This window comes from Hippopotamus amphibius, chromosome 12 (genome assembly GCF_030028045.1).
Source record: "Hippopotamus amphibius kiboko isolate mHipAmp2 chromosome 12, mHipAmp2.hap2, whole genome shotgun sequence".
Classification (NCBI taxonomy): domain Eukaryota; kingdom Metazoa; phylum Chordata; class Mammalia; order Artiodactyla; family Hippopotamidae; genus Hippopotamus; species Hippopotamus amphibius.
The window spans coordinates 1,126,461-1,140,484 of NC_080197.1; the positions used below are offsets into that span (position 1 = coordinate 1,126,461).

Consider the following 14,024-nt stretch of genomic DNA (forward strand, 5'->3'; position numbering starts at 1 on the left):
TGCCGGCCAGGCCCCTCCCAGCACCCGCCCAGCCGCCTGAGGGCCCGGTCCCGACTTGCTCCTTTCATTTCTTCCTCCCTCAACATCCATTAGTCCGAGAACAAAGAAGACTGCCTTTCACCCGACGCTACTTTCTCCTCATTAAAGGCCTCTTTGGATCTGGGAGAAGATCAATCTCTCTCTCTCTGGCTTTCAGAGAGGAGGGGGCGGCAGGGAGGGTGAGCGAGGAGAAGCTGGAAAGAAATGGGGCCTCCGGGGTGTGGGTGCCGGGTCCTGAGCCTCGGACGCCACGGACCTGGCCTGGGGCCGACCCCAGGTGCTGGGTGGACAGGGCTGGAGGCCGCGTGGCAGCCCCTCCGCGACCCCGCCCGGCCCGGCCCTAGTACAGCGTCTCCCGGGTGGCGTTGCTGGAGAAGGTGTGGTTGCTGGACACGCTGTTGGCCTTCCTCGAGAAGGCCGGCCTCCTCCTCCTGCGCCCCCACAGGGGACAGAGGCAGGCCAGCGTGGACAGGAAGACCTGGCGGAAGTTGGCAGAGACGAGGTTGTAGAGGACGGGGTTGATGGCGGAGCTGACGTAGAAGAGGGCGTTGGTCAGCATGTAGAAGTAGTGGTAGAAGTCGTAGAGGAACCTGGGGTGGGAGAGCGTGCTCAGGCCGGCGGGGGGCCTGGGACGGTCGTTAAAGACGGCTTGGACATTTTTTGAGGTGGGGATATTTCATAATAAGTTCTAGGGCTCTGGTTTCTCTCGAGCGTTCGGAAGCTCTGAGCAGCGACCGTCTTAGGACCTGCTTTCCTTGCCTGTCCCTCCACGGCCTTCCGCCCCCTCCCACCCCAGTGCAGCCACACCCGAGGGCCTACTGGAGGACGCCGACCACCCCCCACCGCCCTGAGCTGCCCCGTAGTGCCCCCGCGCCCCACACGCAACCGGTCTGGGGAGCACGCCAGCAGCTGGAGCCTCACTGCCTCGGCCCCAGCCCCCCGTACTCACGGGGTCCACTGAGTGTCCGAAATGTAGCAGAACATGAGGCGTCGCACATGGTAGGGCAGCCAGCAGACCACGAAGGCGATGACCACGGCGCCTGAGACACAGAGGGACACGGGCCTCAGGGAGGTGGAGGGAGACGCCCTGTGTTCACGGAATGAAAGACCTCACCCTGTTACGGTGACAGTGCTGCCCAAAGTGGCCTAGAGGTACAGCGCAACTTCTATGTAAATCCTGGTGACGGTTTTTGCAGAAATAGAAGAATTCACTGGGAATCTCAAGGGAGGCTGAACAGCCAAGGCAGTCTCAAGAAAGAAGAGCAAGCTGGGGACTCACCCTCCTTGACTTCAAAACCTACCACAAAGCTGCAGCCACCCAAGCAGAGCAGTACCAGCATGAGGACAGATGTGTAGACCCACAGACTAGAACAGAGGGCCCAGAAATAAGTGCTCCCATACGTGGTCAGATGCCTTTCTACAGGGCACCAAGAGCAAGGGGAAAAGGGCTGTCTTTTCAACAAACCTCCTGGGAAAACTGGATCCCCACATGCAAAACAATGGAGCTGGCCCTTCACCTCACACCATCTGCAAAAGTTAACTCAAAATGGATCAAAGATCTAAACATAAGAACTAAGGGTATAAAATTCTTAGAAGAAAATGCAGGACAAAAATTTCACAACACTGAATCTGAAAATCAGCTATTGGATGTGGCACCAACGACAACAAAGCAAAGAATAAAACATTTGGATGATGTGAAAAACAAAACAAAACCTGTGTATTAAAGGTCACAATTGACAGAGTGAAAAGGCAACCTACAGAATGGGAGAAAATATTTGCATCACATATCTGATAAGGGATCGATATCCTGGATATATAGAAAACTCAACAACAAAAATCAAACAACCCAATTCAAAAGGGGGCAGAGGACTTGCACAGACATTTCTCTGAAGAAGAGATACTAATGGCCAGTGAGCACATGAAAAGATACTCAGCATCACTGATCACTAGGGAAACACAGATCAAAACTACAAGGTACCCCCCCCCCCCATACCCAATAGGATGGCTACTATTAAAAAAAAAAGGAAAATAGTAATTTGGGGGAGGATATGGAGAAACTGGAATCTCTGTGCACTGTTGGGAATATAAAATGCTGCAGCCGCTTTAGAAAACCCTTTGGCGGTTTAAAAATAATTTTAATTCAAAAAATTAAAAACGGAATGACCATATGATTCAGCCGTTTTACTCCTGGGTGTATGCCCCCAAAGAATTGGAAGCAGGAACTGAGACAGATACCAGCAGCTCACAGCAGCACTCCTCACGGCAGCTGGCATCAATGTGGCCCATCTGCACAAGGGAATGTTATTCAGCCTTAAAAAGCGAGGACATTCTGACACAGACGACAACACGATGAACCTTGAGGACGTTACACCCTGTGAAGAAACCAGTCACAAAAGCCCCAATACTGCGTGAGTCCACTTGCAGGCGGTCCCTAGAGGAGTCCAGTTCAGAGAGAAGGAAAGCAGGAGGTGGCTGTCGGGGGCTGGGGGGGGGGGGTGTGTGGCGACTTGGTGTTTCATGGGAAGGGTTTCCGTCTTACGAGGGGGTGACGGCCTCCCAGCAACCCCTGCTCAGCCGTGCACTTAAAATGGTCAAGACGGTGCGTCTCATGGTCTGTATATTTTGCCACAACGAGAAAGACCGCAATAAAAACACAACCACTTGGGACAACGTGGGGCTGACGGCTGTCCCCGGGCAGAGAGAAGGCTGGTCCCTGAGGCGTGCGGCATCGCCTTGGGGACGTGGGGGGATCTGTGGGAGGTCCTGGGCTTGGGAACCCCGCACCGTGGCTGCTGCCCTGACCCCACGGGCCCAGGAGGCCCGCCCTGGGGGGCCCGTGGAGACCCTGGGCCGGGGGAGGCCGCAGCAGGAGACAGCGGTTGGTGGCGCAGCACGTGTGGCGGAAGCAGACGCTGCGACGCTGCCTGCGGGTCACCTGAGAGGAGGCGGCGGGGAGCGGAGCCGGCCCGAGCGCAGGACAGCCCCGCGCCCCCCGGCTCGCTCCCGGCAATCACATGACACGGGCAGATGCAGAAATGATGCTATTTTGAAAACACTGGACTAATAAGTGATCAAAACGAATTGTACCGATTTCTTTTTACTGTTTAAAAACGTGGTTACTGGACCATTTGACATCCCACATGGGGCCTGACTCCCGTTCCTGGAGGACAGAGTTCGGGGACATTTTCCTTCCAGGACCAGGGGCTGCAGAAGGTGAGGGGCAGGCCGCTCGGGGCAGAGGGGGCCGTGGGGGGTGCTCTGGGGGCCGGGGGGGGCCTCAGGAGAGCGGGGAGGGGGCAGGCCGTGCTGAGACCCCTCCTCACGACACACGTGCAGGCCCAGGCCAGGCCCGGGGACACACGGACAGAAGACAGAGGCTCACCACCCACAGGACTGTGGGGTCCGCACCACACGATCCTTCAGGCCTGCAGGATCCCCCGTGGGAACCTGTGCAGAGGAGCTGCAGCTCCAGCCTCTCCAGGGGGCACCTGACGGCCTGATACGCACGGGGACCCCGACTCTGTGGCCCTGGCCTTGTGAGCAAACTGCTCGGCTCAGAGCCGGGGCAGGACCTTCAGACGATGAGGAATTGTGAACAAAGTGCAGCCCCGACCCCGACCCCGGGAGGAGCCGGCACTCCGAGCCTTGGCCCCGACGTGCTCCATTCCCCGGTCCCTACCTCCTGTTTGTGGTACCGAGCTCGCTGCTTTGCTGGCCCTGGCGGCCGCCCCCCCCCCCCCCCGCCCCCATCAGGGCCCGGTGGTTACGTACGTAAGACCCGGACGCCGTGGCGCAGGGCCTGGACCCGGCCGGGCTCCACGGACATGCTGAACGAGCTGTGCTGGCCCCCGACCGCGCACACCTGGCCCTGCTCGGCCGCCTGGCGCACCATCACGGTCAGCTTGTTGGCGATGACAGTGTTCAGGACGGAGATGACCACCATGGGGAACAGGAAGGACATGAAGGTGTTGACCTGCGAGAGATGCGGAAGGGCGGCCGTGAGACCCGGGCGGGGGACTCGCCCTGGTGCGCCCCGCCCGCCGGCCCAGGCTGGGGGCTGAGCTTGGGAGGTACGCAGTCTGTCCATCTCCAGCGTGAGCCTTCGCCCGCTCCCCACCCCTGGCTCGGGGGAGGCTCGTGGACGTTCCACCACGTCGGGGAGCCCCTGAGCACGGGGTCCAGCCTGTACACCGTGTGGAGCAAAACCCTGGGGCGTCCCGGCTGCGGTGAGGGCCCGGGCTCTGCGCTCCCAGGTCTGGACAGGACGCAGCCCCCCTGACCTCTCTCCGGGACGGCCCACCCGGAGTCCCTCATCCTGCACGCGGACAGCTCACGTTCGGACACCAAGGGAAGACCCTCCCCCGCACTGCCCTCCCGCCCACTGCCTCCCGGCGCACTGAAAGGCACTTCCAGTTGACACCTCCAGCTTCCACGCCACTCTTTCTCTGGGGAAGCCGAGTCTCCAGGTGTGAGGGGTTTGCCAAAGTCACCGGCTCAGAAGTGGCTGGACCTGGACTTGAGCCGCAGCCCGGCCCTTCAGCGACACCAGGCTGAGACCCGCCTTCGCGGGCACCTGCCGGCCCGAGTGGCCGAGGCCTCCCTGAGCTGGTGCTGCCGCCCCCGACAGGGACGCAAACCCGCTAGCAGATGCGCGTGGCCCTGACCCGCGAGGGGTTCCCACTGAGCTGGTCCTGAACCCGGCATCACCGCCAGGGCTGCGGAGGAACAGCCGCTGGTGTAAGACCGAGACGGGTGCTGTCTTTTGAGTGCTCTGGTCCTCAGGTCATATTCTGACTCCCGTGCTTCCAGGTGCGAGCCCGGGAGCCCTCGTGAGGGGGCAGTGCCTCCTCTCCTTTCCCACGCTGCTCCTAACGCTCACTCGAACTTCAGAGTCAAAGAGGAAACGGCTGCACCTGGAGAGGCACCTGTGCTGGGCCCACCTGGTGGGTGCGATTCCAAGTTCCTGGGGCCTGCACGGGGGTGAGCCCCGCCTCCTCACTCGGGTTTGCCCGCAGCCCTGAGAGCAGAGCGGAGGGCCCCGCGTGGAGGCCTCCTCGACTGTATGATGGGATGGTCTCGGCAGGGTGAGGACAGTCCAGCTCTGTCCTGCGGATGCGCCAGTGGCCACCAGGCGGCCACGAGGTGCTGGAGGTTCCAGAACGTCAGTGGGTTTGCCTCCTGCACCTCCTGGACATCAGGCGTCTGTCCCGAGCCGGGTGGCGCGCCCCCTGCTCCCTTCGGGGCACGGGCCGACCCTCCTCAGGGCCTGCCCACCCCGCAGTGGTCCAGGCCCCGCCTGGGGGGACTGTAGGCATCCAGGAGACAGCGGCTGAGGTCACCTCCGGCTCCCTCGGAACAGGACTCCCCTAAACTAGAGGACAGACTCACCGGACAGGGGTCGCCTGGGCCCTCGGGAGGCGGGCTTTGCACACTTGCTGGCTCTGCGCCCGTCCCCCGTCCCCCCCCACCCCGGGCTCTCGGGAGCGGCCTCCACAGGCTTCCTTCTCTCCTGCGTCCACCGAGCTCGAGCGGCAGGTCCGGAGACTTAGAGTCCGCCTTCCACAGGACGACGAGGGACTGGTGAGGCCGAGGGGCGGCCCTGGGCCGGGGGCTGGGCGGGGCGCAGGGCACGCCGGGCCCGGGCCCAGGACACAAACCAATTCCTGAGCGTCGCCGTGGCCACCATACGTTAAACAAAATGAGTGTCTCCAACACAGATTTTAAATGTCAAGACATTTGCAACACCACACCTTGCCGAGCACAGACAGCAAAACAGCCACCTCTGGGGACGGCGCGCGGCGGGGTGTGCCGTCGGGTCTGAGGCCCCCAGGGGGTCCCCCCGTTGGGAGACGTCCAGGCCCTGATGCCGAGGTTCTGGAGCAGGGAGAGGGGCCCCGGCCCTGCAGCCCCCCCAACAGAGGTCTGGACACGAGGCTTGGGCCAGCCCAGGCTTCCAGAGGCGGTGTCTTCCCTCGGCGTCCCCCGCCCTTGCAGCCTGGAGACGGGACTGAATCTGGATGGCGGCGGTGCCCAACTCCAGGCTCTGCCTTCTCTTGCCAAGGCTCCCAGCACGGATGGGGGCTCAGCCCGCACCCCTTTCCTGCACTCTACCCCCCACTCCTGAGAGCAAGGCAGCAGCCCAGCCCTGGCAACAGGCTACGAGGAGTGAGTCTGCTAAGCCCTGTGCGAGATGTCCGGGGAACACCTGAAGTGCAGCCACAGGAGGACAGAGGGGAAGGGGCAGCCGGGGCCCTTGCGCACGGACGCGCGGACACGGAGGGAGGTGCCTCGTCTGTGCACGTGTGCCACTAAAACGTGAGACCACTTGGAGAGGGACAGGGTGACTCCAAAATTCAAATGGAAAAAAAGATAGTCTGAGCGTAGCCAGGAAAGTTCTGGAACGGGAGCGTGACAGGTCAGTAGGGGACGGGAGGTCTTACCCTCTGCGGGGGCATAAAAAAGAGTCCGTGTGAGAAGAGTTCGGCGCAAATAAATCAGGGGAGCAGGGGAGGGGCCAGACGTGTTCCTGATGGGGCACACGTGGCAAGTGGTAAAGGCAGCGTCTGAGCCAGCAGGAGAAGGTGGCCGCCGGGCTGCAGAGCCGCGGGCTGGACCCTCAGGGCCCGCGGCGCCCACGGCCCCTCCCGGGACCTCCACCCGCTGCCCGGGGACCGCCCACCCCTCTCCGCTCCCGGCCAATGGGCGCGTTCCAAAAGGCCCGGGTGAGTGCTCACTGGACACACACAGGCCGCACGCTCCCCTCTGCACCAATCACGTTTGTCCTGTGAGGACCAGCCCCAGGCCGGCTGTTCAGGAAAGAGACCCCACCTTTGTGGGGGGTCTGCTGAGCAGGAAACTGCTTTTGTGGCCATTGGTGCTATTTTCCCACCTTGTGGGGAGGAACTGCCTAAGGATGAAGCCCCCGCAGGCGAAAGGAAAGTGCCCTGGTGACACTGATCTCCTGGATCCAGCTCTGCCTGCAGCCACCACTCCTGGACTTTTAGTTTTTCTGTGCAAAATAAATATCTCTTTATTCCCCTTAAGACAATCTGAATAAGTTCCTGGAACCTGTACCCTAACTCACAGAGATCTCACTCACACACACACACACACACACACTCACACACACATTCTCACACACACTCCCACACACGGACACACTCACGCACACTCTCTCTCACACACACACACACACACACTTACACTCACACACATGCACACTCACCCACACACACAAACACTTACACACACTCACACACACTCTCACACACTCACACACACACACATTCTCACACACTCACCCACACACAAACACACACACGCACACAAACATGTACACACACTCACACTCACACACACTTACACACTCACACACACATATCAAGATGGAGCAAAGACTACAACACAAAAACAGAAGCCACAAGACTGCTGGAAGAAATCAGGGAACTTTTACTTTTCACTGTGTATGTTATACTGTTGGAATTTTAAAAATAAAGTAGTTTAGGCACTGCTGGAAATTTTTGCTATAAAATTATGTAATGGAAAAAAAATAAATTCTCTGCATCCCAGGAGAAATTCCTATCCCACTCACTGCACCCTCCAAACGCTCCTCTAACTACGGCCCCGGGCCCTCCTGCCTCATGCACCTCACACTGTAGGACGCTGAGGGCAGGGACCTGGCTCCCCGCCCCAGGGAGCCTGGGAGGACGCTGGTTGCAGAGCTGGAGCCTTAAGGGTCCGGGTCCCATGTGGGCGGCTGCACGTCTACCCCTCAGAGCTGTCTGTTCTGTCCCTCAGATGGTGGCCAGACACACTCCGCCACAGCCTGGACTGACCCCTGGGCCAGCTCTGACCACACCGGGCAGCCTGCCTGGGGGAGGACGGTCCTCTGAGTGCCAGGGGACACGTTGATGTCTCCCTGCCTCCCTGGTCCGCACCCTCCTCTGCGCTCTGCATCCCTGACCTGAGCTGAAAACTGCGGAGACGGGTAGGACCGCCAGGAAGTCGCAGGATGCCCGGCCTGTCCACTGGCTAGCGGTGGCCTCAGGCAGTCCTGGAGGGGCCTGTCGGCCTCAGCGTCCTCATCACTAACAGGGGGAGAATAACAGGACCCAGTGCCGGCAGCAGGGTTTGTGCTCAGTCCCCCGGGACTAGGGCTTCAGCCTGGGAGGGGATGGGCACGCCGAGAGCACTGCTTGTGGCCGGTCCTGCCCGGGGACTCGGGGCCTGGTCTCTGCCCTCCGGCATTTGTGATTTTGTGAGGGACAGAGAGTGAAATGGTTAAACAATGAAAAGAAAGTGGGATGGGACACAGGTCTGTCTGGGAGGGAGGGCTGCCCTCCACCTGCTGCAGGGCGCCAACGTACGCGGTCTGGCCCGGCCCCCGCCCCCACAGCCAGGGGTCCGCACGCCGAGGCAATGTCTTTGCCTCCTCCTGTCGTCCCGTCTACCCTTCCTCTGAGGAGCAGTAGCTTGTTTTGTACCGGCCTGTTTCTATCTAATTGATCCCACTGTGTTTAGGTAAAGAGACGGCCCCCGGAGTCCCGCGCTTCACGGCTCAACAAGCAGCCCGCGGTGAGTGGGAAGGGTGCAAAGCATCGCTCAGGGTGTTTGCAAAACTCAGCAGCTTGTACAACAGTTTCTGCGGCTGCTGGGGTGGTCGGCCGGCAGAAGGGACTTCCTATCAAAGCCTCGATGTGGACGGCCCTGCAGACGACCAGCCCGGCCAGGCCCAGGCTTTAGGGACCACCTCCTCCTAACCTCCTCACCCAGTAAATGCTGAGAGTCCCCTCCCTCTCGGCCACCGGCAAAGGCAGAACAATGATGTAGGTCACTCCAGGGTCCCCGCGTGTCACCGTCACTCAGCGCAGCCTTCCTCGGAAAGCAAGAACAGTGTCAATGCCCACCCTGCGGGCTGGTTGATGAGTTATGACGTATCCACACCACGGGGTGCTGTCGACACAAGAATGACCAACAGGGAGGGCCAAGGTCATGGTTCAGTGAAAAGAGCAAGCAGAGAGCAGCTGGGGCCTCCGTGAATGAAGTAGGAGCCAGCCCTGCGCCCAGGACGGCTCCCTGGAGAGAAGCCTACTGGAGGCCGACCCAGGCCGGCTCGGGGAGAGGGCTGGGAGCCGGGGGCTCCTGATGGAATGAACATGTGTCCGGTGACAGGTGCCCGGGCCCCTGCCCCCACGGTGACACGACACGAGACCCACACCCTTGACCCCTGGGATGGGGGTATAGGGGTGGAGGCAACTGGATCTCAGGGCATCCGCCCTCGCTTCAGGGCCGGAAGGGCAGAAACAGCCCTTCAAGGTGACACAGCCCAGAACCTCCCCGGGCTGACGTCGTCCAGGTGGGGTGACTCTGCCCTCCGTCACCCCTCATCTCACGAGCACCCAAGCACTGCGAGCGCTGCCGGGATCCCACCCAGGAGGGCGCCCATGGGCCACGGCAGACAAGCGTCTGGGAAAGAAGACAGACCAGCGCCGAGGGCCTGCTGCTCTGTGGGCCAGGTCAGCACTGACCGCAGGCCTGAGTGTCTGAGGAGAAGTCCAGCGTGTGCCTGCAGGGCAGGGGCCCTGAACACCCCCCCACCCCCAGAGCTGCCTGCATGGCTGAGGCACCAAGGACGTCATCCTAGTGCCTGAAAGGCCACCTCGGGGAGGGGCTCCATGGACTGCGTGCGGCTCGGGGTTTAGCTTGGTCACTCCGGCCTCTAGTCTCAGCTCTTCACAAGGCGGTCCCTCCCACCACCAGGCAGCTCTAGTGCCAGGTTTGGGCTCAATATAAAGAAGGACATTTTAGGTCCCTCTGACTTCCACTTTCTGGTTGACACATACCCTTTAGCTAACCCTTAGCAGAGCACTTTCCATGAGGCAGACCACTTTATAGGAGAAAAACCCCAGACCCCGTCTGACCCACAGCCCAGTGCTCGCTTTGGTGTCCTGGGGCCCGTCCACAAGCAGAGAGTGGACGAACGGAGCACCCACTGGTCGTGGGCCAGAGTGCGGGGCCCTCGTCCTCACCGCTGAAGCTTCAGTGGGGGCCTGCCTCACCCCCAGCTTCCCAGAGGGGACACTTTGGGTAACTGCAAAAATGTGAGAACAACTTCTAGTCCAAAGGCCATGTCTCCGCGGTGACCTCTTGGGACTGAAGCTCTGTCCACTACCCTCTCGTTCTTTGATCTCCCTTCTGCTCCGCCCTGGTCCCCGTGCTCCTCTTCCGGTTTGCAGTTTCTGGGGGAGGATGAACCGGCGTCACCAGGACGCAGAGTGGAGAGAACGCTCAAGCCTCCGGAGCCTCGGGGTTCAGCACCACGGACAGTGCCCACCACACGCGGGGCGACGGGACTGGGCTGCGAGGGACTGGGGTTGGGGGGAACCGGGGTGGGGAGGGACTAGGGTGGGGCACCCCTGAACCAGCTGGGGGCAGGGATCAACAGGAACACTCCACCTTGTCCCCAGACCCTTCCTGCCCTCTGATGAGGGGCAGGTGAGCAGCCTGTAGCCTCTGCAGGAGGCCCCCGCCAAGCTCCCCGCTGTCCGTACAGCCGGCAGCCCTGCACGTGGGAGTTTCCCCTCCTGGAGTGCTGGAGCCACAGAGACCCCCCTCCCCGCGCAGCCACATCCTGTCTGCTCCCGGCTGTGCTGAAGTGCTGGCACCAGCCGGGCTGCCGGGAGACCCTCAATCGGATTAGGGAAATGGCCTTCCCACCACCTGTGCCCGGGCAGCCGTCCTCGAGGAGGGACAGGATGGGACCCTGCCCTCGCAGCACACAGGGCGGTGCTGGGGGCCTGGCCTTGGCCGTGAGTTGGGGGAGGGGGTGCTTGTTAATCACTCTGGATACGGAAGCTGGGGTGCGGAATCGCGTTTTGGTCATGCTGGCCCCTCTCAAAACTGCATCGAAACCATTTGCGGGCCCAAGGCCCGTTTGTGGTGTTTTCAAATATCTGTTGGCTAAGAAGCCCGTGAGAATGTTCAGATCAGTGCCACATCTGCTAACTAGCAACCAACAGGGCTGTAAAACTCCTGACCAAGACAGGCGCAGGGCAGGGGTGCAAGTCTGACCCCGGGCACGGCCCCCTCTCTGTGCCTCGTGGAGTGTGGGCAGGAAGGCGCCTTCGTGGTCACGTGGTCGCCTCCCAGGGAAACCATGGCCCACGGGGGTACACCCCAGCTCTTGCCCCCACCTGCTCCTCCCGCTACAATGGCAACTATCTTCCTGCTTGTGACAAAGTCTTGTCTTGCAGGGAGGCTTCCAGTTTGTCGACCCCACTGTCCAAACATGAGCCCCTGTGGTCGGTTACCAAGCTTTCTGTTTGTGTTTTTCTGCCGTGCACGCCTCAACTCAGGACTGAAAGTGGTGCCGACTCTGCACGGCGCGTCCTGGAGGCTCCGCGTGCGCCCTCGAAGGAAGTCAGCCAGCGGAGAACGTCCTCTGCTCCGCGCCAGGAAAACGCGGGGCCTGGTCTAGTCAAGAGCCCCTGGGGGCCGGCGGATGGGAGGAGTGGATTTCCAGAGAGCCGTGCGGATCCCCCGGCCATGCCTGGGGGCGAGTCTCAGGACTGGGCACTGCCGTGCTGTCGGGACCGGGTCCAGGCCGGTGTCGAGGACATCTCAGAAAGCGCTCAGGAAGGGGCAACGCTCCAGCCGTGGCGCGAAGCCTGGGCTCAGCCCGGGGGCCAGGCCCCCACCTCTGGGGGCAGGTGGGGGAGGGGCCCTACCGCGTGCCCGCCGGCGGCTCAATCTCCAGCCCCACAATTGCCAATGTTTTCTTGGCACGTAATTGTGTGGGCAGCTCAGCAAACATCCTGTTTCTTCCCAATTTCGATCGCCAGCCACTGGGCACCCTGCTCCCGTGGACATCTGGCCCTGTACCCAGCGTCTCGGCTCCTCTCAATAGAATTAGCGCTCCATTCCTGCTTCAGGGGAATCGGATTACGGTGGACGTGGAGGCGGGCCGGCGTGGGGAGGGGGGGCTGGGAACAGCCACCCACATCCCCCCGGGCCCAACGCGACCCGTGTTTGGCTCTAGGTATCTCCCAAGCGGACCAGCCCTTGGGCATGGAGGGGACTTTGTGCTCTGGGCTTAGCCCGGGAAGTGACACTTTTGCTCCTTTAGCCAGGCCTCCTGGGGCTTCCACCTCACATGGCTCTGATTAAGAGCCAGGGCACCTTAGAAATGACGGCGGGGGTCCTGCGCCCCACCCTCACCAGTGTGGGTGGGCCTGGCTGTGCTCCCCTCCAGGACGAAAGTCAATCAGTAAAGTGAGAGGGGACGCCGGTGGGTGCTGGCCAGCGGCCCGCCTCATCCCAAAGCTGGTCCCCCGATGACCGTATCTGTCACAGACCTTTCTTCCTCCCTCCCCGAGAGACCGTGGGCCTCGGTGCGGCCGCGTGATCACACAGGGTTGCACTGTGCTGTCCCTCCCGGCTGCCCAGGGCCCTTTGCAACAGTGAACAGGCGTGGCTTTTGCGTGTTGTGAATGGCCCAGGGCACACGAGACTCGCTGCTCTCTCCACGCGTGTGAGATGGGGTCTGTGGGGCGACTTCTGTTCCTAGAACTGGAGTGGAGAGCAAGCTGGGGTCTCGCCACGCCACCTGGGCACGTCCCCTCTCACGCTGGGCCTGTCTCCTGCCTGTAAAGACGGGGTGGCTGGCCCACCTTGAAGACCAGGGGACCGAGGACAGCCCAGGCCGGCCCCCAGCCTGGCTCCTGCCTGGCTCCTGCCCCTGCAGAAGGACCCCTGCCCGACCCAGGCCCTGGGCGCCTGGAGCGTATGGACAGTCTGAGCTCGAGGGCTTGGGATGGGGGGTGGGGGGCTGATTGGCGCCGAGGCAAGCCTCGCCCTCTTGAGAGCCAGGCCAGCGGCTCGCAGGGACCGCCAAGAGGCCTTCCTGATGCTCCACTCAAGGCTCATCAGCCCTTCATTTCCTCCTGGGACCTGGGGTGGGGGTGGGGGGGGGAGGGGGCAAGGCCGTTTCAGGAAACGAGGCTGTGCTGCCCAGGCCTCCTGTGACTCAGGCTATTACCTGGAGACGGCCCAGGGCAGCTGCTTCCTCCCAGCCTGGGCGCCCTGGACTTGAGCAGGGACAGGCTCTGGATCTCTTCTGGAATGTTCCAGCACCCTCCCTTCTGTTTACCTGCAGCCTCCCCGCCCTCCCACCGTGGGCGCCCCAGCCCGTCCTCCACACGCCGTCCTCCACCCTCTGAATGCACTGTGCACCCAAGCCCACCTTGTCTAAACGTCACAAGCACTTACTGAGCACCTGCTGTATGCGAGGCGCCCTGCACAGAGACTGAGGTGAGCGTGGAGGACGGGTAGGGAGGAGAGCACCAGGCCCAGGCTGGGGGTGGGACCTCCCTGCGGAGACCTGAGGGGTGAGGGGCTCCCGTGGGCCTGAGAAGGAGGGGAGTGCGTGAGACCTCGGGAGCCCTGGGGTGCCGGGCGGATCCCAGACAGCCTCCTGATCCTGGAAGAGGGCGAGGGGTGAAGGGAGGGCAGGGGTGAAGGGAGGGCAGGGGTGAAGGGAGGGCAGGGGTGAAGGGCAGGGGTGAAGCAGGCGCAGCGGGTTTGCATCTGGGGAGGGCTCTGCGGGCAGGCGGTGGGCCTGGGAGCAGAGGGCCCAGGAGGTGCCCGGGCCCAGGCGGGAGGTGCCGCAGCTGTGTTAGGGCGGTGCCTGCCGGGAGGGACGTGTGGGGGTCTGGGAGAGGCTCGGGGGCTGAGGCAGCACCCGGGGTGGGGGGGGACGGGGGGGAGCGAGAGGGCGTCCCCCTACACCCTCGGCCTCTCGGGGCCCCTGGCGCCGGGCGGTGCAGGCGGTTCCGGGCAGAGCGCGTCCCCAGCCGGGGAAGCTGCGCGCGTGCACGGGGACCTCCAGGGTCAGAGGCTGCGCTTCCATCTCTCCTCCTGTAACCTGAGCCTCTTTCCCGGGAAGGGCCCTGAGCAGGAGTCGCGTGTCTTCCAACAAGTCCATCTTC

The 14,024-nt window shown here is 62.1% G+C and overlaps 1 protein-coding gene across 1 annotated transcript in view; it reads right to left on the reverse strand.

Annotated features, from left to right (window-relative positions):
• Positions 1-379: 379 nt before the first annotated feature.
• The window catches only part of NTSR1 (neurotensin receptor 1), a 43,229-nt gene continuing 29,584 nt past the window's right edge, over positions 380-14,024 (reverse strand). The window contains exons 2-4 of the mRNA XM_057703884.1: positions 3,811-4,012; positions 989-1,079; positions 380-629 (exon numbers count right to left, since the gene is read on the reverse strand). Of these exons, the coding sequence (XP_057559867.1) occupies positions 380-629; positions 989-1,079; positions 3,811-4,012 (543 nt within the window). The remainder of the gene's footprint in view (positions 630-988; positions 1,080-3,810; positions 4,013-14,024) is intronic.